We start from the raw sequence: 24,330 nt of genomic DNA on the forward strand, positions 1-24,330 counted from the left end.
ATTCATAATCCATTTCATATAGTATTTACATTAAGTTATACGGTTGTATTGTATCAATTAGAATACACATCACCATACATGGTAGCCGTGATTGTCCGTCTTTATTTCGTGAAACGGAAACTGAACATCAAAGAGTGTTGTGTGCGTATTGAAAAGTAACCTGTACCCCTCGTTTCACATGGACGAAACTTCGACCCTCCGTCACCTATGACACTCCTAGATTTCAGGGCTATGTAGCGTGATTTAATATCAAGTATAACAGCATTTCCCCACTATCTGGAAGATTGAAGGCTGAAGTGGAAGGAAAAATAATCTATATGGCTCGTAAATAATTCACCAACGACGTCGCATGACCGATCTCCCCGCCTTATCTACGAAAACCGGAATAGAGTTCGCTTCCTTGAAGAGTACACGTCGGTCGCGATGAACGCATTCACAGGAGGGGAGGGTTTGCGTTGAGGGTAAGAGGGTTGTAGAAGGGGACACGCTTCCACGTGGTGTCATCGCCAGGCCACTTAAGAGCAGTCGGGAGAAGCGGTCAATTAATCTCTCCGTCCTCCTCCCCCATCATCCCCGCCACACACTCTCCCCGGCGAAGTTTCTCCTTTTTATTCCCTTTTTATGGGAGCGGAGGTGTTTTGCAATTGACCCGGGCCGACCGCCGAGAGACTGACGCTGATGACAGCCGCGCGGTTGCCAGTGAGAAGATGTACGAAGCACGCGCGTCGCTGCGTGCGAGAAGTCTCCTCTGCCCTCCTGCCGGTGGCAAGGATGCTCAGTTTCTTTTCCTTCGCTCGAATCGATGGACCGAACGCTATCATCTGGGGGCGTGTTTTCACGAGGGTGGCGTGGGGCGTGTTCGGGAGGTGGAATAGGCTCTCGGGAGAGGTTGGCCGCGGGACCTCCCCTGCCGGAGCCGTTTACGAGCCGACCTCCGATAACCACCACTCCCGATAATTCTCAAAATCCAGGTTCTTTCATTCCCCTCTTTGAATTGTCCCGATATACAAGCCCGTGTTTTTCCTCTCGCGTGAGTGAATAAGGGAATCCTTCTGCTTTGCCCAAAGGACCACCCGTGCTGATTTCTGGCCTCGCACACAGTTGCATCCCGACTCGTGATATGGTAGTCGTTTGTGCTGGTCTGGTTATGTGTGGGCATCGACCCGTCGTGGAAATGTACATATTCCTTGACCTTCAGTCACTCAGATCTCCTCAATCGTTAGAGTCATGATTCCATTATGTTAACATCCTTATTTTCAAATGTCTAAATATTCACACTTAACTCTTCTTGGCTTAGTGATTGACTTCATCAGAAAATATGAAACGAGAAATGAATTTTTTTTTCTGGTTGATTTCCACCGTTTTCCATTATTTCCGAGCTTCTTTTTTAGGAATCACGAAGCGGAATAAGTATTCAGGTTCATGGCTTCCGGAGTATATATGTAGAACTTATCCACTATTAGTCACGTAGCTTTATACGAGGGCTCTCCAGAAAGTAACCTCAGTTCTCGTGTAGCGTGGAGCTATTAGTGGAGGTAGCCGAACGGTCGTTGTATTGACGCACACAGTATGCCAACCACTGCGCGCCTCGAGGTGCAGTGGTTGGAAGGTCGCGACGTTTGTCTTTTGTTTGCACTAGCGAGTCAAAATGAACAATACAATTGGCATTCCCGCCAAATGTGAAGCTCGTTCAGTGGTAAGGTTTTCACCGATAAAAATTTCAAAGCTGCTGACATCCATCGAGAAGTTTGTGCTCTGAACGGACCAAATGTGATGAGTGACAAGAGTTGTGCGTAAATGTTGTCCTTCGTTTAAGAATGAACATAAATGTACATGATGATGACAAAAGTGGCTGCCCGTCTGTGGTGAACAATAAACTGCACTTGAAAATTGACGAAAAGTTCGTGAAAACCGGCGTTTTACGATATGTAAAATATTTAGAAAGTTTTCTAAAAATTTCTATGACTCTCCTGCGTGGAAACAAGACTGTAAAGTCAGGCTACTACATGTTTTATCCTCGTCTCGACATCTGTTGGCTGAAATCTCAGGCTGCAGACTTTAAAAGCTGAAAGAATTTGAAAACTATTTCAGAGATATAACATGTATTCAAATCTGTTGGGCGAACATATTAAAATGTGTAGTTTTGATATGAAAATAATAAATTTTCTGTATATATTCCAGTGTATTTTTGATAGCATAACGGAGGCAACTTTCTGGATGGCCCTCATATTAACATGAAGAGATAAGTGAGAAAAAGTGTTACTATAACAGAATAATCTTCAAAAAATGTGGAAAAAATACGTGGAAATTGATGGGAGAGTGTTTAGGGCATAGTAAGACACAGATGATTATGGCTTCGTTGCAAGGATACAAGATATATGTGGAAACAGAAAGCACATGTAGCTACGAATAATGAAGGCAAACAACAGTTTGAATAGTTAATATTCCCACGGAACCACTTAAGAGTTTCAGGAAAAATGGACGAGGGGAAAGGTGCATGGATAGAAAATGAACACAGTCAAGATGTTTGTCGCATCATGCCGCAAGCTCTCATCGTGGATTTCGAGAAGGCGTTCGAAAAAGTAGTGGAAGGAGTTAAGAAAAGTATTTTAAAAGATAAAGAGTCGGGTGGAGTTCGAACGTCTCATTCAAATCATGTGCATGCATTATATCTGCTGCTCAGGTACCTATGGGTTATAAATGGAGAATTAAGACGTATTGTCTGTTATCTCCCGTCTCCTTAAGTTATTCGCCAAGGAAACGGTAAAAGAGGAGTGTGAAAAGCTTGAGGTTGAAACAAAAGTAGGCGAGGCACTGTTTTATTCGCTAAGATTTGCAAATGATTAAGCTTCATTTAGTAAGTTAGTCACGGGATTGCAGGCTGTAAAGTGTATGTGGGAGAACTGTGGTGCGAAATGCCATTAGGGATGAAAATAATGAGATTCTCAGGGAGGAGGAAGGATGCGTCAACCATCAAAGTAAGAGAGTATAAATTAGAGCAGGTGGAACAGTTCACGCATTTCGGTAGCATTTTGAACGAAAATGGGCGTGGGGGTAACTACTCTCTGTGAATAATGGCATTAGCAAAAGAAACATCTTAAATAAGGAGGAAATTAATGACTGGGAGATTTAAAGAAAAGATTAATGAAGTATAATGTTGAGCAACTAGAGAAAGGAGTGGAAAGAAATGGAAATTTATTCAGCATGTAAGTTGGTATATGAGGAAATAAAGAGGGACGATGTGTAGGGAAGAAAGCATTTGTACTATGTAACAGTACGTTAAAAGCAATGATACGTGATAGCCTTCAGGAACGACCAAATACCTATCCCTAATGGGTTGAAAACCTATGATAATCATAACTATGATATACTTGTATGTATATCCTTGACTGACGATATGATGGAGAGAAGAAAAAAGGGGCAAGTGAAAGTTCTAGAACTGCGAGAAATCATTGCATTCCCCATAGTGCTCTCATCAGGGGGTGAGGATGCGAAGAGAGCGAGCATCAGACTGGGAAGTTCTGGAAGAAAAACGGATGTAGGGATTGACAATGAAAGTGATCTTCATGCGTATGCCAATGCTTAATGCCTATGGAGAAGTTTTAATAATGTTTCTTGTACTTACGTACAATCTAAATTCTTTTTTCCAATGGAGGGGTCTATTGTAGAAATTGTTCCCTTTTTTTATTATGTGCTTAGGTTTAACAGAATGCATTTGGTTGGTTGTGTATGTACATAAAAGTACAAAGGCAACGTTTATTCAAATTTTCGTTCGTTTTTCTCATGAGTGTTACGGAAGAATTGTTCAATACGTCATTTCATTCTCATTCATCATATTGATTCCTTGGTTTGGCATTGTACTTTAGATACATTTTATTTCAACGAAGAGGATTGTTACATGGCCGTACTATTACACGATTACATTTATTTTTTCAACACACACCTCATTGTTTATAGAGCAAAAATTACCTGCAAAGAATGGCAATTTTACTTTCTATTAAAGTAAGGAATGCCAATAATCTATATTTTTGACAAACTATTAGATGAATACAAGAATTTGCTAGTATAAAATGTCCCATTTTACTTATTAATTCGATGATTTGATTTTTTTATTCGAGGTATTGAACCATTACATATCATATTCATGTAATAAAGTCCATCGTTATTTATTAACATTCCAATTAATTCGCATAAAAAATGTTATATTTTTTCTGAATAAGAAACGTAATACATTGAAGCGAGGTATGTTAAATAAAACCCTATTTTACTTCAGAGTAAAAGTGCTCTTTATGATGAGTTGACAAACAATTGATAGGAGTAATATTCATCTAGAAATTCTTATTTTTGGAAGTTATTTTTGAAATAGGTGCGTTTTTTCTTCCGTGGTCCTTTTCATGATACCATATGCCAAACTTTTTTTTTAAGTTTCATGCATAAAAAAATAATATTTTTGCAGGGGATAATTTTTAGTTACCATTGTGGAATAAAATAAATTCTTCCAAAACATTTCAAATGCCATTACGCTTTCCTTTAAAGCGGCAGCGTAGGGCAAGGATGCTGGCTGATTTTTGCACTTATGTTATGATTATTTCACAAAAGTCAAATTGTACGTTTTTATCGGACTCATTTAAAATTATATCCAAGAGTGAAATTATTTTTGCAACACAATACGCATTAATTGTTTTACTTTAAGAAACCCAAATGAAATGAGTATCATTAAAATGTATTCGAAAGATTCACGTAAATATAAAATTATAAGATTGTCTCGCGTTGGTATTTTCTAATATTTGTACTGACTCAGCAACGGTCAATTATTTACAGCGCATTCTCTATTTTTACTGACACTATTTACCGTTCGCTGTTTTGAAGTGACGTAGGAGATTACCTTTTTGCTCAAATGGTTGGACTGAAGTTTCGCCAAACTGCGTTCTTCTTTTGCCGCCTGTGTCTGGTGATCCGAGAGAAGTCTCGGGTGAGGCGAAGGAACGACAGTTCTGTCCTATTACGTCGCAATTTCGACGCGCTCATCAACGAATAACAGAAGAGGCGGCACCTTTGGCAAGGCTCTGACGGATGGCACACTCTCCATTCTCAGTGTCCTACTGCCCAGCTTAATTTTGTTCGCCAAGCCACTGGAGCCCTTTAAGTACGTAGGCGGGCGAATGAGAGGTGGTCGAGCTACGGTGACCATTAGGCCTGCCGTTTTGGATACGACCGATATCGTGGGCGTCGCGAGAAAAATGTATTCTCAGGTCGACAAACTCCGTTGGATGCCTAGACTAATGTGGTCTACTTTTGCAAACCCTCCTTGTCAACTTTGTTCATGGGTCAGTTTTATTGATGCGGTATGTCGCTTTAATTTTTACTCCTTAAAGTTTTTCGATAAGATATTTAAGAATGACGTCTTGCGGACTTTTTAATGTTCACAGCGCTTTTACTAATTCAAAAATGACATTTCACTCGTGTTGGATGTCCTTCCTGGGCGACGAAACAAAAAATACGAGGATCGTTGAAAAGTCTACTGTATTTTTTCTGGAAGCTTTATATTATTATTAATAATAAAAATATTCTTGGGTTTTCCGCGTAGAGAAAAAATGGCGAAGATAAAATCCCAATCCTTACGGAGAAATTTCAACATTTCTTATTAGATGTGTAATCTGGCCTCTGTAAATTTATAAAATAAATATTTTTTCTGCTTTCGCTCTGATGCAATCATATCAAACTTCCGACCAACCCACTAAACCGGCTGTTACCAAAGTATTAAAAGTACCCGTCTGGTAAATCGTACATCAACTAAGTCAATACCATTGCCATTAACATTAACAGATAATGATTTACTCGAGAAATATTGCCTGGCATGGTTCGTTTGGTAATTAAATTGCAGACGAATGGTTGTCTGATAAATAAGGACCATGATGAAAAAAATATTCTTTTAAAATAAAATACTTCAGCAGATTCTTCCGATACCTACAAAATTGCCTACGTAAATTTCACCGAATGCTTGTTGGAATACGCTGCAGATTCGCGGGTCAGTTTATCAAGAAAAAAAGAGAAAATTGTTATAAGCCATTTTGGAGAAGAGACTTGATGAATGATTTCGAAGCCGCAAGCTCATGCAGCAACATCTTAGCACCAATATGTGGCCGGTGGGGAAGCGTGACGCGTCCCGGACCCCGAAGAATTTCCATGTAGCGCCACCACCACCCTTCTAAGTGAAATAAAGAATGCCCCACCGCGCGCAGCGGCCATCACGCCTGTTCAAATCTCCGTCTCCCACCCTCGGTGTCCGCCACCGCAACACCGCCCCATCCCCCTCACCCCCGTTCCTCCCTCGCATACCTACGAGGGGGTGTCCCCCTCCTCTCTCAGACCCCCGCCCCCAAGCTTCTTCCTTCCCCTTGACTGCGGTCCGTACACGGTTTCCCTCTTCGCAGGAAGAATTGATGGTGGGGACTCTTTCAGAGGCCGAAGCGAGAGAGAGAGAAGGAAAAAGACTCGCAAGATGAATGCACGGGCGCCTCCCCAGTCGGAAAGGGACCTCTCGCCTCTTATAGTGATCCACTATTTCTCAAACGGTCGCCCTACCCACGCGGACCTCTTCTCCCCCTTCCTCTCGCTTCACGTCCGCCACCCCTGGGCAAGTTTCTTCCCACTGATTCCTCCCTCCTCTCTTCCCTCCCTTTCCACCACTTCCCCCCCCCACCCAGCAAGCCATTACATCAGTGGACCTCTCCCGAACATCGCTCTTCTCAGTCCCACGCCCTGTTGTAAGGGGGTCCTCTCCCAGCTTCATTCGGGAGTAACGAGGTCTGCGGACGCGACAGAGGCGTTAACGGGTGAGACTAGAGCCAAGAGCGGCTATCCCACGAATCCGTGACGCGTTTGGTTCACGAAATCGCCCTTATGGCTCTAAATCTATGGTAACGCCTTAACGCTTTGAGTCGGCACACTCGGATAATAAAATATTTCATTCGTTATATTATATTTGTTATTATTTTTGCACTTGGCTATGCAATGTTGAAGACTGTGGCAGAAAAAAGAATGTTGGATGAGCGAGTTAGATGTAGAACATGTTGGCATGATGGACGGAATGAAGGAAGGCATGCGCATGCGTATGGGAAGTACGTGAAGTTGAAAATGGTTTACTCTTATACAGATTCTATTGTATGGATTTAGTTTGGTGCTCGGTAAGGATTAGCAATTTGGACAGTGTTTAGGGAGTGGAACCATCAAAACCTACCTTGGCAGATTTCTTTCAGAAGACTACTTTCAATAATAATTAATGCAATAATAATATCACTAAAACCTATAAATGCTAGACATTTTGGTATAATTCAGTATATTTCAATTAATAATTTCGAAAATAAATATTGAAAAATAATGGAAAACGATTACGAAATATAAACATTAGAAAGAAGCTAAAATCTTAACAAAGAAAATGATACAGATAAGAGGGTTTTTGTAGCCAGGGAATTAGTTTCAAAATACTTGGGATGAAATAATTGTGGCTCATTAAGTTCTGCCTTTTTTGTCTTTAATCTAAGTCTATACATGTAATAACTTTTTTCTTCGGCATTTCTTCATCTCAATTGGTTTTTATCTAACTTTTTCCACGTATTCCACACCGAATCCGTATTTCTACTGTTTTTACAAGCTCGTAGCTTTTTCTTGTCTTGAATAACAACTGTCAAATTTTTGTATCAATCATTTGTGATTCTGTATTGCGTTTATAACTTGTGTAATATACAATATACCTGTATACTATGTACTGCTAAACTTGTATTTCTAAACAGCTATCACAACTAGTTCATTTTATTCAAATTATTCTCTTGTACCTATCATCGTGACCAACCGCCAAAACCTATTTAACCGGTAGATTACCTATAGTAATAACAAATCATCATTTAAAATTCCTTCCTCTTATATGCTCGCGACCATTTCATTTAGATTTTTAGCTTTGATTGGTCATATTCAGTATTCTCAAATTCATTATCATGATAATTTTTGAGTTCCCAGTTCAAAACAGTTCGAATTTACTTATTCTTTCCTTTAAATTCTCCACGAACTTACGTACCTCTCGTACTTAATGCCTTGTCGTAGTTGGGAATTTTCTATGTTCTTGCATCTTATTCGCACTTTGAATAGACTAGTTTGAGTTCATATTTGACAGCATGATCAGCGTAACTAGGATTCCATAATGATTCCGATAGTTTTGCTTTAACAGTAGGTTCACCAAATGGTATTCCATTTTCTTTTGATGTTTTCTATTTGAACCTCTGTCTAAGTTTCACTTCAAAAGAGTTGGTAGAAAACATCATATTAAACCCCGAACTCTTCCTTCAAATTATTCCTCTTACCTAAGCCAAAATATCAACGCGGTACGTATCATAAGCTAAACGACGCGTTGAAGTCACTCGATATGATTCAAATATTATTTCTGGATCCAAAATCAAGTTTCTTTATTGCCATTGTTAAATATCGGCCCTTTGGCCTGAGTGACCCTGTTTTTTATTTGTGATGATAAGGATGAATTACTAATGATGACCGACTTAGTGTTACAGGTACGTTACGAGCTCGTAAAGCTCTCGATCACCTCACTTGAGAACTAGGGTGCGATTTTCGGGATGAACAGGGGATTGGTTGCGATATAATTGTAGATATATAAGAAGTGGGTGTTACCAAGTTTATCACAAATTATTTCCCAATGTTTTGTATTTTGTTATTTTGTGTTAATTATTATTACAGGAATCAATTAGTTGAATGCTCTAACAATCTATCATTAATTAGAATATCTTGTATTTTTCATGAAGTCATAATACGATATAACGAAGTTTTACTTTCTAAGGCCCTCCTGAAACAAGTTAACACTGTTGATAAACATAATAAAGTCGATCGTGTGACGCACATTTTGTGGCTTTTAATAGTGAAAAAGACTCTTATTCTTAAGATTCAAACATTTCGCGTAGGTTAACCAAAGAAACAATGTTCAACTATTTTTGGTGATATTTGTCATAAAACTCAAGTTCTAAGTGACCCCGCCAGTAATATCTTGCCGAACTTATAGAGATTCACTAGTTAAGATGGTAAGTCGTGTTATCATATTTCTTGTGAGAAATTTCGAATGAATCTGCTCCTGCAGCATTGTGTGAAATTTAATTGAATGATATTGTTCAGTAATTAGTGTTAATACAGTAGTCTATTATTCGGTCATTGCCACCCTAATGTCTTTAATTGGCTCTTTTTCCTTTCGCAGGAGTATGGGAATCCCCGGCTCGGAGTCTTGGAGGGCCCTTCTGTTGGGCGGAGTATCCGTGCCTACAAGCAACCAAGGAGGAAGCGGCCCGCCGTCCGAGGGTCAGTCCCCAGCTGCCCCCGTGGGAGCACCCGCGGATCCCGGCCAAGCCGTTACCGCCGACCCCAGCATCTTTGCGCCCTCGCCCCCGTGCGCCCAGATCCCCGGCCTCTCCCCAGGACAGTCGCGCCTCTGCGCCCTCTTCGGCGACCACATGGCGGCCGTGGGCGCCGGCGCCCGGGCGGCCATCGCCGAGTGCCAGTGGCAGTTCCGTCATCGCCGCTGGAACTGCTCGACCATGTCGGGGCGGAGGGGAGGCGACAAGTCCGTCTTCGGCCCAGTGCTGCAGATAGGTGAGCGGCGGAGGAAAGGAACGCCTCGTGATCGAGGGCCGCTCCGCCCCAATTATGGGACGGGAGTTGTTCGTAAATTGCGCCACGCCCAAGCGAGTAGGATCGATCGAAACGCGACAAGGGATTAGGGTTGGGGGGGGTGGGCTTGGTCCCTGCTGTAATGGCACAGAGTGCTAAACTGTAGTTCAGTCGTTTTTCATCTGTTAGCAAATCGAAGTGTCGTAATTTTCTTATGCTAATGTGGGAATACGGTTTTACGAACGGAATGCGAAATTTATTTTTTCCCTTCGACGAGAGAAAGACGACACAATTTTCAGTTTCAATATCGGTGTAAATTTCCGCAGGAGAATAATGTTTTTAAAGTTGAGTGATAGAATACCAAAGTTGAAGAGCATTTTAGAGATTGCGTGGAAATATTTAATACGAGAGTGCATGTAGATGCAAAAAGGGAAACTTGGAAAGTTGATTTCTGTTTCTGAATGAGAAAAATCCCCCAAAATGATAGTAATATTTATTAGGAGAGGAGAGTAGCTGCTGGAGCCATTTCGGCTCTATGCTTATGCAGAATATACGGGAAAATTAAGGCGTTGGAGAGGCAGCAGGCATCAGAATTGCCTACAGTTAACGAAAGGCGCCATGTGGTCGACGGTTTCACCTCCGATCCGCGGCCCTCCGGAAATCCGACACGGTAAAGAGTTTACCGCCGGAATATTTTACACCGAAGTGTACCTTCACGTCTTTTGTAAATTTCTTAAATGAAAATTCACAGAGGAAAGAGTTAATGAGCTACCACTATCTCATAGGGTAATAATTTCCTTTTACCTCTCCCACCGCACTTTCACAACTCCCTTATTTGATTGCTGCTCTGCGCGCATCTGAGCCCTCAACCTTTTATCATACCACTTTTCCATGTCTCTCCTTCAGGTAATTTGAAGTAGCATCCAATCTCATACCGGCTTCTACTTAAGTTTCTATCCTAGTTAATTTTATCCTAGGATAAAACTTATCACATCCGATTCCCTTGGCTTATTTTTCACGCTTGCATATTCATGGAAGATGCTCATTTATTTCGAGTCGAACAACCAACTGCAACCAGCTTTGTTCATTAAATGGCTTCAAATATATCCCCGAAAAAGAAAACAAATGAAAACTCCAGTTTTCTTTTTTTATTCGGCGTAATTTCCTTGTGTGTTGCGGAGGGAACCGGGTTTTGATGGCACGATCTTGACTAAAGAACATCACACATGGGAAAGTGATCATACATATTTGACCCTATTTTAAACTTTTTAAAGGTGAAAATTTATCACATATGTTTTGTTAAATGAACGATAATTAAAGTTGGTTACAGGCAAATCCCGTTTTTAAAGCTTGAGTATCGAAACATCGCCATATACCTCGGTTTATAGGTAATTAGCCATTCGGGTACTCTCGCTCTTATTCTAACGCTTTTTGAAACAGTCGAAGAATTCGGGGATAGGGAACGAAACTCAGGTGTGAATAATAATTCGGCTGAATATAGTCATATTTTTCTAATCGGTGTTAAAGATGATTATTTTAACTTAACTTAAATGTAGCAATACAATTGTTTTCGCTTGAATATCCAGACTTGAGAGTTAAAATACACGTTAGAAAGGAATAATTTATAGGAGAGAAGAGGAAGAAAGGAGGATATAGCTACACAAAAAGCAAATGAAGGTCCAAATAGAATGGGCAGGCATTGTTGAAGGCGAAAATGATGTGTAAATAACATGATAGAATAAAAAATACAAAAGGAGGAGACACGCGAAAGAATCAGGAGAAACTGCATGAGATAAGTACCAAGTAACGAACGATGTTAGACAGAGTATTTATCAAGGCGTTTTACATGGAATTTTTATGGAAATTATAACCTCCCGGGTTTTCTGGGTTATTTAAGAGTCTTGAGACCGTGAATATTTAACCGCACGCATTTATAAAAGAATTATTTCTAGTTGTAGTAAGTGTACCTGCTATTATTAAGTGTAGACTACCATTCAAGTAAAGATTTTTCATTGACTCAGGACTTAACACTGCTAGACTTTTTAGTCTAGCCTAACTTTACTATGCAGTAGGTATGACTGAAGTATTTTTTCTATTTTTACCGCTAGTACTATAATTAACTCCGTCCTATTTTCTTACATTCAATTGTATTATTCCCTAGTAATTCAATGAAAATATTCTAAATCCGTGCTCGACGGCTAATAGTTACCAATGCTTTGCTCAGTCGAACAGTGCTCGAAATACGTGAACTGAAATTGTATTCATAATATGCTTTTTCTCCATTTGTTTGTATTTTTTAGAACTTTCAGGGACAGGTTTTTCGTCGCTACAAAAATGTCATGCCCATTGCCGACGTTTCATGACTATTTTTAAATATTTTATTTCACCTCCTCATTTACATTTAATTCTGTTGTCAATTTCTCGGACATCTTTCGCTAATGCATGCGTTGGGTTTTCAAAGGACTAAAAAGACTCAAGAACTATCTAAACCGGTTTGGAATTAATCGTTCGATATAAAAATATGAAACTGGTCTCCCAAATGGAAACTGATACTTTAAAGTGAGACCGTATTAATACGAATTAAGTGCTTTTAAATGGTGAGCCAATATATTTTCCTGGAATACTACCAACTCGACGGGTAGTTACCACTACAAAAGTAATGATATTTTGAAATAAGTAACTCATTTTAACAATCGTCAAAATGGCATTATCGAACCTTGTGATTGAAGTAACGCACTAATCATTGTAATATTTGAACTGCGAACTTACTTTTTCACCAATCCAACGACTTGGCATTATAGTTTAGCGTAGTTATCTCTGTAACTATTGTCTGGTGTAATTTAATTTATTAATTCTGCTTTTGCTCATTGTCATCTTCAACATTTATTTTATTTGTTTCTTATTGATAAATCCACTTCTTTAGGTCGTGGCAGGTAATGATGATGAAATTAAGTGCACTCTCCCTCTCACCCAAATTAACCATGCTATATTGCTAATCATGTCTTTAGTGTGCCGTAGTTTCGGGTGATTGTGGAACTTTTGAAGTCGGTGGGAGTATGTAATGGCAAACACTGGAGGCAGAGAATTCTTTTCACAACGGAGGCAAAGATTCCCACTCATCCCATAAAACTCGAGACTTTTGTTTCATCTTTGCCGAGTCCCAGGGACTGCGGGGTCACTACACGAGCAATCCCCATCGGGCCGACGCATCCATCCATTGACGGGGGCGACAAGAATGCGGTCCGTCTGGGAGCATTAAAGTAACCCGAAGTAGGAGAAAGAAGGAAAAATAGAAGTGAGGCAAATATGTGAAGGTGAGTGAGGGACTCGCCTACTTTTTTTTCAATTCTCCCCTCCCACTTCATGGGACCACCAAGGGAGGCTCGAAGTATTCACAACAGCACCTCAATCCCTTTTCGCTGAGCAGCAGCGTCCGCATAAAGCGTGTACGAACATACCTTTAAGACGTCGTTTATCCATTACAGCCGCCTCCGTAGTAGGGAAGACCTACCACTTCGTGAGGGCGAGTCCCTGGGAGTTGGAGGGAGGAGGGCGGCAGCAACAGTCGTAATTCCTCGTTCCGTTTTCGTTCGTTGCCGATCCGTCGTCGCTTCTATTCCCTGCGACGGGTCCATCTCTCCTCAAAAGTTCGCGGAGGTAAACATTCGCAGTATTCATGGATTCTAGAAGCATTGATTCAACTCGTTAGGGAGTGATTTCTGATGTCGTAAAACAAGTCTCGTTGCTCATGATGAAGGCCACATCCGTGTAAGAATTTGACGGCGGTTGTCTGAGTTCTCTTAGGTCTTCTCAAAGACACAATCGGACGGAAGAGAGTTGCCCATCAGTGAGCATCTATTCTAGGATTACTCTGGCGCAGGTCTCCACTCAATTCTCCCATCGGGCTAGTATCTACGATCCGAGGTTTCCTCTGCGACTCCTCCCATCTCTCGTGCCTCACACAATTATCTTCGGCACGCTGTCGTCTCGCACTATAAGTCTCTTCCACTTTTGATTGTCTTCCACGATCTTCTTTCACTCCCAAGCCTTGTAGAATCCGCGTTAGTTATCCTTTCATTTTATTTCCATCATTCCACTGTTGGAGGATGGAATCTTCCATCAGAGGCATTATTGTCATTGTCAGAAACGTTCTATTGTAATATGATGTATGATGAGAAATGGTAAGCATGCAAGAGGGTGAAAAACAGCTTATTACCCCGAATAGAGTAGGTACTTTCGGTCACTTTGAATGTCAGGTTAGGTATTCGATCAGATCAGATCGTCACCACCTGACGGATTTTGTCGTTTCCTCACCAAATGAAAAATTCAAAATCTTATCAGTTAGCATTAAAATAATCGACTTTTTTACTTAAAATTAAAAAACAGTCATCTGTTTGGTGATTTATTTTGATGATCCACTCGTCACGCGTCAAGCCCCGCCTCGTGTGTCGGTGCGGCAGGTCTGGGAAATTCAATGCTAATTCAAATTTATCAGGATTAATCTTGAAGCCAGCTCGTTCGTGGGCCACCATCCCAACCCTAGGATAAAAAATTCATTAAAATTTTGTTAAAATAATATGAGAAAGATTTTCAATGATTGTCCGGAAGGCATTAGGTACTTCCATCTACTTATGCTTTCCGATATGGTATTTTGAGAGACATGTTTACAAGGGGAATGCTAAAGTGAAATAAAAGACTATTTGAGTTTAGCGTTTGCAAGATTCATTGCATTGAGGTTCTTAATAATCGAAGTAAGAGACATTCTCGCCATCGAAGCACGATCTCCACAGTTTTACATCAAGTTTCTAGTCGACGCTTAATACTTGAGTTGGTGAGATATGGTAGACGTCCAACGCCGTCGATGCGATAGTACTTATTGCTTTCGTTGAGCGTGATGCATCGGCAGTCTTCCGATGCCGGGGAAACAAGGGAAGAGCGCCGATGGACAAGACCAGAACACCGCGCCGCCTCACCACGGAGCCACCTTCGAAAGGGCGGCGGACAGGAGGCAAGAATACGGGGGGGGGGGTTTGGGGAGAATACAGTGGGGCGGGTGTTCGGGAGGGGGCAGACAGGTTTCTAAAGGGAGGCGAGAGGAGGGATTTATTCGGAGGCGGCCGAGGAGAAGATGAATGTTCTTCTCTAGGCGGCGGGCGTGGAGGAAGAGACGGGAAGAGAGGCTGGAGGTAATGGAATTGGACTCGTGTGCGTGGGTGGAAGCGGGACTTTAGTTAGTTAGGGAGAGGGTTCCGAGATGGAACTCATTCTTCCTCCACCTCTCCTTTGTCTCCCTCCCCCACACTCCTCTTCCCTCCCCTGGATCATCACCCAGCCGCCGGAATGAAGATAACCACCAATCAGTGGGTCCAGGGATTTTCGTCGCTTTTGACTCCCTCCTTCCAGAACCGATCCCTCCCCCGCAAGAGGGATGTGTGTGGAAACTTTCCCCTGGAGTGATTCGGAACGAGTCGCCTTATTTATTATCGTCCGCTCAATTTGTCTACCCAGGTTTTTCGGGGTTCCCCACCGCTCTACCCTTCTCCCCCACCCCCGCTCCAATCCATCCGCTTTTAATTAAGGTGTGCAAGTGCACACGCCTCGAGAGAATCCAAACCTCTCGGATGCAGTCGTGAAGGTGGTCTTTCGAATTGGGAAAAAAAAGGTTTGCTTTATTTTGTTTCAATCTATTACCACAGAACTCGTAAAGAATCTTTTTGAACAACCTATAGGATGGAAATTAACAATCTCCCATTACTCTAGTCTATTGAAATCATCCGTAATTTGTTTTTCAAAAATTCTGCATTATGAAAATTAAGAGAGACGTTAATCAATTTCCTTCCTATCTTTTGTTACTGTGCTAAGGAGTTCTGGTACATTTCATCTGCGGGAGCAGTAGCGATTTTCTGATCTAATGATAATTCCACATCAGTAGCAAGTAATCGAAATTTTATTAACCAATTCTTTGGCTGGTGGCTCGGGTAACGCTCTCTTCTATTAGCCTGCAGGTCGCGATATCGATTCCCACCTAGGGCATATGTGTTGTGCCAGCTCTGGTGGTTCGACCCATGGGGCACCTGGTGACAAGGCTTATTGGGATCCCAATGGGACGAACAGGCAATCAGGGGCCTCCAGTGAGATAAAAAATGTTCGTTTAAAGTTTTTGATGATGACTTAAACTTGAAACCTTCGATTTAGCCTGAATTCTATTCGGTGAATAGTAAAATAGAAATGCCTTGCGGTACATTAAATATTTAATGATCCCTGGGTAATATTTATCTATTTATTTAACTTGCTAATTTAAATACTAAGAACTTTTTTCCTTTTCTCAACGAGTCTAATGGACTCAACGTCAAGTTAAGGTATGAAAGCGTATTGATGAAATGAATAAAATGGACATGAAATATACGTAAATGTGATTGTTATCACTCCTTATTTTCAGGCCTGTAATCATATTTCATATTATAATTTACGAGGGGGTATCGTAAACTTTCAATTATAACTAAAAATAATCTAGATATAAATGTAATTTTTGTTTGTTATTCTTGAGAGATCTCTTTATGGTAACCATCCAGAGTTATACATTTCTCGCAACATAACTTGTTGCGGCCTAAAAGGCCGTCATTTTACGTACTTAGAACTCGGTAGATTGCGTCGAAAACCATTGCTCCGCCACTTGAGTGACGTCATTTATGTTGTCATATCTCCGACCTTAAAATGGTTTCTTGAGTTCTGTGGATAAAAAAGTCGCGGTAAGATTGGGAGAATTGGGTGGATGTGGAAACATTTCAAAGCCGCATCGCTTTGATTGCCGGTCGCGGCGAAGTCACAATTGCAGGTCGCGCCGTATTTGCTTCTGGAGTCAGTAGTTGAGGAACCCAGCGTGCTGACACCTTTGACATGTGGAGTTCTTCGTAAATAATTTACCATGCACTGCCGTACTAATATTAGTCTCATTCATGATCATTTGGATGGTTACTCTACGGTCTAGTAGGATATGGTCCTCCATTTACTACACAGTGGCAGCATCGTCTGTGAGTGATGGCCTTTCACTTCTGCAATTGTCTATCAGTAACATGAGCCTGTTTGAAAATTCCTTTTCCAGCTCACAACTGTATCATCTGACGGGATATCGTTTCCATAAACAGCAACTATTACATTGTAGATTTGCCGAGCACTGTAACCTTTCAAATGAAGGAAATTGATCACAATGGGATTCTCTATATTCTCCATGCAGTGAAATACTCTTACTTTAATCTACGGCTTCCTGAAACAAAAAAATCAACATTTATTGCTCTAATTTAAAATATCATGCGCATAAGAATGAATTAATATTCAGAATAAATTTTATCCAGATATCTCGGTTATTTCTTAGTAATATTTAATTAGAAATGATACCCCCATGTATGATCTATATTTAAATGGGCATATTAATATAATTTTTGGAGTAATTACGTGATGCTATTATTCATAAAGGATGTGCAATAGTTTTCAGGACGGTGCATGTAATGGATGGATCAAAGCGCGTTCGTCGACGCGCACGTAAATAATACAATAGGAGCGAAGGTTTCAGTGCTACGAAACGTAGTTTAATCTCTTGTCTGCGTCCGAGTTTCTCTGCAGGTCGAGAGAGATTCATTTTGGCGTCTCACCCTTTACAGCGCATGTGTAGAGTATACCCTTTCATCATCCGCCCGCAGGTAGCCGCGAGGCGGCGTTCGCCCACTCGATCGCGGCCGCCGCAGTCGTCCACGCCGTCTCACGTGCCTGTCGCGACGGCCAGCTGTCATCTTGCGGCTGCTCCAGGGCAGGCAGACCCCGAGACCTTCACCGCGAGTGGATCTGGGGCGGCTGCGGTGACAACTTGGAGTATGGATACAAGTGAGTACGTGGGCCTCGTGCTCGATCAATTACAACGTTTTAGTTGTAACCGTACGAATTATCAACGTGTTAAATGAAAAAGGTGGCTTTCATAAATTAAGTAATCTCTAGAGGTTTTCCACGATGATTTTTTATTGCACTTGTGTCGGCTGTGACCGCAATTTTAACGAAACAGCGTCATTTTTTACCTTTTTGATGATTCTGAGTTGTTGAAATCGGAAAAGGAGGAATCAGAAAGAGTTTAATTCATTAAATATGATAATATGCCTACATTCATGAAAGAAGCAACACTGCCAAAGTTAGAAAGAGCATACTTGTTGTAATTGTTTTTCATAATTGGATTGCCGTCACCAGTCAGTGAAAATTCAATTGGTAAATGAAAAATTAACCCCAGTAGCATTACTTATTACTGCAGGTAAATGATTCCCAAGGTCGTTTACGTCAATAGAGATAGAGGTTTTTTAAGCCATGATTTTAGTAATTAAAGGAAGGTTGGTATGAAACCTAGAGTTTAATTTACCTTTTCAAATTGAGTCCATTTGCGGATCCAAAGTAGTACACCCCACCTTATTGAGGAATACTAAAGTCTGAGAATCTTAACTCTGCCCGCTACTTAAGTTCATACAAGAATAGGCATAATAGTAGCGCTTAGAAATAAGCCACTGCCAGGATTCATAATGCTTTTAAAATATTGTCTGATCGAAATTAATCAATATTCTGAATATATTGTATGCTACAATACCAAGCATATTTTGCTTGGCCCATGACTTCATCTTTGTAAGACGCTTCTTACACATCTACATAATAATCCTGCAACCCCCGCAAGGGCGTGTAGAGAGGGGTGCCGGTTTTCCAGCCGAGCATGCACAGTCATTACACCTCTACACAGATACCAGTTCGATCATGCACTCGAACACAATTATTCACACGATATAAGCTGCTTGAGCGCAAGAATATTTAATGTTAGGGTTATTCAATAATAGGATGTATTCAAATCATACGGGAACAATGTTATAAAAATGGGTATTTTGTTATTATAACTATACGAGTATATTATATCCTTGCCATCTCTTTTTCTTGGTCTTGTTATTCCAAATGAGACCGAAAAGTACAGTTGTTAACTGATAAAACTTAACGTCCCCAGAAATAAGATTATAACCAACCAATCAGTATATATAGTAGAGGGATGTTTATTTTCTGAGTTGATGCCATTCCAAGACAGAAAGAGTCTTAATCTTCGCTAAACCACGCTCGCCTCCATTAACCGCGAATCGTGTGGGGTCTGACCACATTTACTCCGTCCCCGTTTGCGGTCAGTACATTAAGGCACTTGCTTCGAGAGACGGTTGCCAAATAAATATATAGTGCTCTTCATTATTTTTTCCCAAGGGTCCCGAGGAAATAAATAATGGTGTGAAATCGGGATCCCAACAGAGGGAGAGATTTATGTCGCTGTTTCATTAAATTATTTTGTGGGTTGAAGACAAAATTAAATCATGGTTTAAGCCAGGGGGAACTTAGGTTAAAAATTTACAATTTTTTGGATATAAAGTAGTTGAACGATAATATACGAGTTGTTTATCAAATCTATCACTGCTTCAGTAAAATTAGTAATAACTTCTATTGTCATTATATCATCTAATCCGATTATATTGCATTATCAATGCTGCTAGATGTAATTAACATTCTTTTTAATATTTTTATAATTCATTAAAATTTAAAGTGTATAACTACAAAGATATTATATGTGTAATAAGATTGGATCCGATTATTTTGGGAGGATAATTGGGAGTTTTGATTGATATCGGGGTGAGTCATAGAGTTTGTGGGAGGGAATGGGCACCTCTGCGTAAAACGTCCCAATTTTGTCATAATTCAATGAAATTTTAAATTTCTAAAGAAACAGAATAAATATAAACTATTTTTAAATTAATTTTGATTAATCTAAAGGAAACATAAGCCATGAAAATAAACTAGACTAGGTAGTACAGTTTATGTATTCGGACGGTATTTTGTAGAAAAACGAATGTAGTTGTGATGACATAAGGAGAAGAATTGCGTAGATGAAAGAATTTTTTGCAAAGCAAACGGAATTGACGTGTTATTCTAATGTTACGAAGGTGTAATAAATGTTACTAATGACATTAATAAGGCATTTAGGAAGGCGATTCACGTGGTTTCATGTTTGGTAGGAAAAGATGGGGAGCTGCCGTATGAAATGCAAAGTAGGCGAAAATGCAAGATGGAGAAAAATTTAAAGAGATTGTGGGCTGTCAAAGGGTAGCAAAGAGAGAATGTTATTTGATGCCTAATTTGAGATCAGGAGGGAGTAAAAAAGGCATTTTGGACAGCAGGGAACTGGGTAAGAGGTATGAAGTACTGCAGGGGTACAAGGAAATACTATATATAAAACAACAGGAAGTCTCGCGACTCATAATAGTTTTCAAGGACCGTCCAAAATTTGCCCTTGATAGAACATAACTTGTGATGGGTATGATTTTTAAAATTTAAATGAAGTATCGTGTACTTATTTGATCGGTGATTTCAACGACCGATGAAATTCGCATGCGACTAACGGAACTGCGCACTGCGAGGATTTTTTCAATGCCGCAGCGTAGAAAAACCTCATTTTTTCGTTGGTAGTTCGTGTTTCTATTGATAGCCATATTTTTTTGCATTTTTCAATTATGGGTTCAATGGAGTAAAATTATAGAGTTATATTCGTAAGCACGACCTCGTAGACTTCATTTTGAAACTCTATCCATTGGAAGTGTCTACGCATAATAAATTACTGAAACACTACTACGTATGCTATTGTATCCGGTTTGGTAAATATGCATTCATTTTGACAAATTCCAAAGAAACTGCGGGAGATGCCGCAACAGTAACTTTTAACGGAGTCATCCGCTAATGTGCATCTTCAATGCAACAATTTCAGAGTGTAAAAATCATTCGCCTTGACTGGGATTCTGGGTTCGAATCCCAGTCAAGGCGAATGATTTTTACATTCTGAAATTGTTGCATTGAAGATGCATTCATTTCTTTGACTTAGCACATCTAAAGTGATTTCCGAACTTACAATTATGCGCTATTAAAGCCAAAAAAACAAGCATTAATTCATTAGAAAATGTTTGCAGTCTGCATCTTTAGTACCTACCAGTTTTATTGGCTATTTTATGATCGCTGTTATGTGTCGGAGTTATACCTAGGTATTTTACTGCATTACTTTGAGAAGGTTGGTTAATTTTTCATATAAAAAAGACACTCATTTCAAATTTCAATTTGTCTGTTTAATATTTTTGTGCTATTTCTCATTTAACGAGGAACGAAAATGTTGTGTTGATTTACCAAAGTTGTAATGTTTTTTCATGCTATTTTTGATTCTTTTATAGGTTCACCCAAGGTTTTGTAGACGTCCGTGAGAGGGAACGGAACTTCAAGAGAGGCTCCAAGGAACAAGGGAGGAGTCTGATGAACCTCCACAACAACGAGGCCGGACGAAGGGTGAGCGCTTTCGGTTGAGGGGAAAAGTCGGGAATATGTTGATTGATGGAATGCAAGGGCAGGTGTGAGAGGAAGTAGCCAAGAGTTACCATCGTGAGCGTATGCCCTGAAGGGTTTTTGTTTAAGAGTATAAGCAGCCGTCGTTATTACGGAAGGCGCGCCACTGCTGCTGTCAATTGTACCGTTTGCTGGAGCGCAGACGACAGGTTGCTGAAATATATTTGTGGAATTGAGTTATAGCACTCAGAATGATAAGACCGATTCAGCCAAGATTATCGTGCTTATCGCATCAAAATATCAAGAAAAGGAAAGTCAATAGTCGAACAGCACGACCTATGCAGTATTTGGTAAGCAAGTTACTCGCCCTGGGAGTCTAGATCATTTCTCAACTCCCGCGGGCAACATTTACTTAATAGTTGAAAAATCTTATTTTTATTTGTTAAACTTCAATTGGAATCGCGATACCACCACGACGGCTCTAATCAGCCAAAAATCGGTTTCCACCAAGAATTTACTGGTAAAAACTCGTTTCTGAACATAAGAAATTTGTGGATTTAAATTCAATTTTATATGACCGGAGGTAATAAAATCGGAAAAATCTTACTTTCATTCGTCTCAGTGAAAGCAAACTCTCTCTATAGTAATCAAAAGGTCATATTCAATGTTAGCTCTCGTACTTGTAGGGAGTTGTAATTGAGTATTTTGAGAATATTTTATTCCACTAGAGAGTTCAATGGGATTTTGCATAGAAAATTAAATTCTGTAGCTAGAAATTTCGGCTCTTAAAAAAATCACCCGTATTTTGCGACCGCATGTAATGAGATTTTAACTGTACAAACTTTATAAAATTACTCTTGGATATGAATCCAAATGTAGAACGCAATAAAAAAAAGCTGCAATACAAAATGAGATACCCGAAACCTATCATCTTTGTTAATTTCATCGTATCCAATTATAATGTATGATTTGCTGTGTGCCATGCGATTAGGTATTGATAGACATGATTAATATTTCTTGATAAAATTTAATAGTATTTCACAGGCTTTTTCTCTCGTGTTCCCAAACTTGACAGGGGCATCCATTTCATGAAATAACTACTCCGATGATTATTTATAAGACATATGTGGATTCACTCCTCCCTCTATTGAATTGTCAATTAAGAAACAAAAGGTTTATTTTCATTCCGTAATTCAAAGGATGGATAGGCATCCATATTAGCCCCGAATTGTTTGTTGGAGAAGAAGCAGTAAAACTTCCCCGTCCGACAGAGAATCGATCTCAGGTCCCCGACTAGGAAACCCTGGACACAATCCCAATACGTTCCCCTGTATACCCTCGATCTGGCACCCCTGGCTGATCAATTCATTCTCCAAGTGAATATGAGAGCACTCCCTCTTTCCTTCAACCTCCCCTATTCATCCCCTGAGGCCGTCGATCCCGAGACACGATGCCATCCCCTACCAATAGGCATTCCCCTCCTCTCCCCTTTAAATCCTTGTGCGATGATTATTAGCCAAAGGGAGATGCCGCGCGGGGGCACGCAGAGGGACGAACCCCTCCATTCCCTTCCCTATCCCCGGCCGGACCATTTGCACCCGGTGCCCTCGCCTCCCCATAAATTAGACGCCGCGAGCCTTCCCTAGCATTCTTATTTCACCCGCGTTAATCCAATCCTCGCCCTCCCCCGTACGGAGCCCGGGCGATCCCCCACCCTCTACCCATAATCTCCCAACTACTCCCGCTTTCCCCCCATCTCTTGTGCACTCCGAATTCATTTGGCTAAAAGGCCATCCATCCAGCCAAGCAGCGCGGAATATCTTACCCCTAGATCCCTTCTGGTGTGGAGTTTGCACATGGATGTATGTATGTATGTACGCATGTATGTGCCTCCTGGCTCCACGCGGCTCTTCAAATCTCTTTCCCCTACTCTCTCTCTCTCTCTCGGGCACTCATCCGTCGTGTTAATGCATCCTGAAATAATTTGACCTTTCCCGTCCCCGTGATTTCGTCGTTAGGATTAGGAGCCAGACTAAGCGTTCTCCGTGGATCATCCTGCTCCCGTCGCTTTTAGTCTGGGATGTTGAGTGAAGGAGAAGAATCGTGGAGTCGAAAGATATTCAGTTCTCCTCTCCGCTGAACACTTTGTTCTTCGGGGTTTAAAAAAATTCCACCTTGATGAATTCGAATCTCAGTTGGTAGAGTAATATAGGATAGTATCTCGGACGTAACACTGCGAAAATGTTTAATTTCCATTATTATAAAAGGATAAAACAAGTCGATTTTCACCTTAATATACTTCCCATGATTTCAGCAGACTGTCATTATCACGGTAAAGCCACACGATGTTGAAAGCATAGCTCCACCAACTCTAGTTTCACGTTACAGTTCTGGCCCGTATATTACTTCAGCTGGGAAAATTTGGCTGTTTTGCCATTTTATTATAATGGAGAGCGTAATTAGTCTCTTAAGTCAATTTTTAAAGTTTGTTCGTCATTTTGTCGCTGTTAGTTTTGATATTAATATCATTAACGTTGAAGAGAAAGGGGTATATGCCCGAGTGCATTTATACTGGAAAGAAGATGCCTCTTCTTCTTTGGACCATGAGGGAACGTCTTTCATCAACTACTGGAGTCTGGTTTCATTTATAATTTCCTCAGCTGAAGCAGGTTAATCACTTCATCCACCCTTACAGTTCATCCAAGGAGCAATTGGCCCCAGTTTCAAGTGTCCCCACAGTCCCCATCATTGATCAAATGTCACCACCACCCTGACTCTCCCAAGCCTGGCCTGCAGAACTATCTTGTGGACCCAGTCGCTCCCCATGAAGAACTTAGTAGCCCTTTCCTGGACACCGACTTAATATCTTTCATGGCAGTAGACGTCACCCATTTGGATTTCGCCACCCACCTACTTCTCTCAAGATCCCCTTGTGAGTCCAATCCTATTCCCCTTGGCCGGTCTTTTCCCCTTAGAAATCCAAATACTCACCCTTAAATTCAAAATAAATAAGATTTACCCTTTTTATTCGATGAAAAATCTAATGCTTCCATATTTGCTATTTAGAATCATGCTCCAAAAAATACTATTTTATTTGACAAACATCAAGAATCATCATACATAGAAACTGATAGAAATATTCATATGAAAATAAATATTCTATTAAACTATTTCATCGTAAATCTGTTACTATTTTTCATTGACAGTGTCTTTTGTCTTCACTCAACACCCTTTCCTTTTACTTTTATCAATGGTTGAATATTAACTCATGAAATTCTTCAGTTCCTC

The 24,330-nt window shown here is 40.5% G+C and overlaps 1 protein-coding gene across 1 annotated transcript in view; it reads left to right on the top strand.

Moving 5' to 3' along the window:
- Nucleotides 1-3,397: 3,397 nt before the first annotated feature.
- LOC139691433 (protein Wnt-5b-like) overlaps nt 3,398-24,330 on the top strand; it is a 28,795-nt gene continuing 7,862 nt past the window's right edge. Inside the window, exons 1-4 of the mRNA XM_071589249.1 lie at nt 3,398-3,570; nt 9,254-9,645; nt 17,361-17,541; nt 20,934-21,045. Of these exons, the coding sequence (XP_071445350.1) occupies nt 3,398-3,570; nt 9,254-9,645; nt 17,361-17,541; nt 20,934-21,045 (858 nt within the window). The remainder of the gene's footprint in view (nt 3,571-9,253; nt 9,646-17,360; nt 17,542-20,933; nt 21,046-24,330) is intronic.

Source organism: Hetaerina americana, unplaced genomic scaffold, assembly GCF_022747635.1.
Source record: "Hetaerina americana unplaced genomic scaffold, ioHetAmer1.1.p SCAF_35, whole genome shotgun sequence".
Lineage (NCBI taxonomy): Eukaryota > Metazoa > Arthropoda > Insecta > Odonata > Calopterygidae > Hetaerina > Hetaerina americana.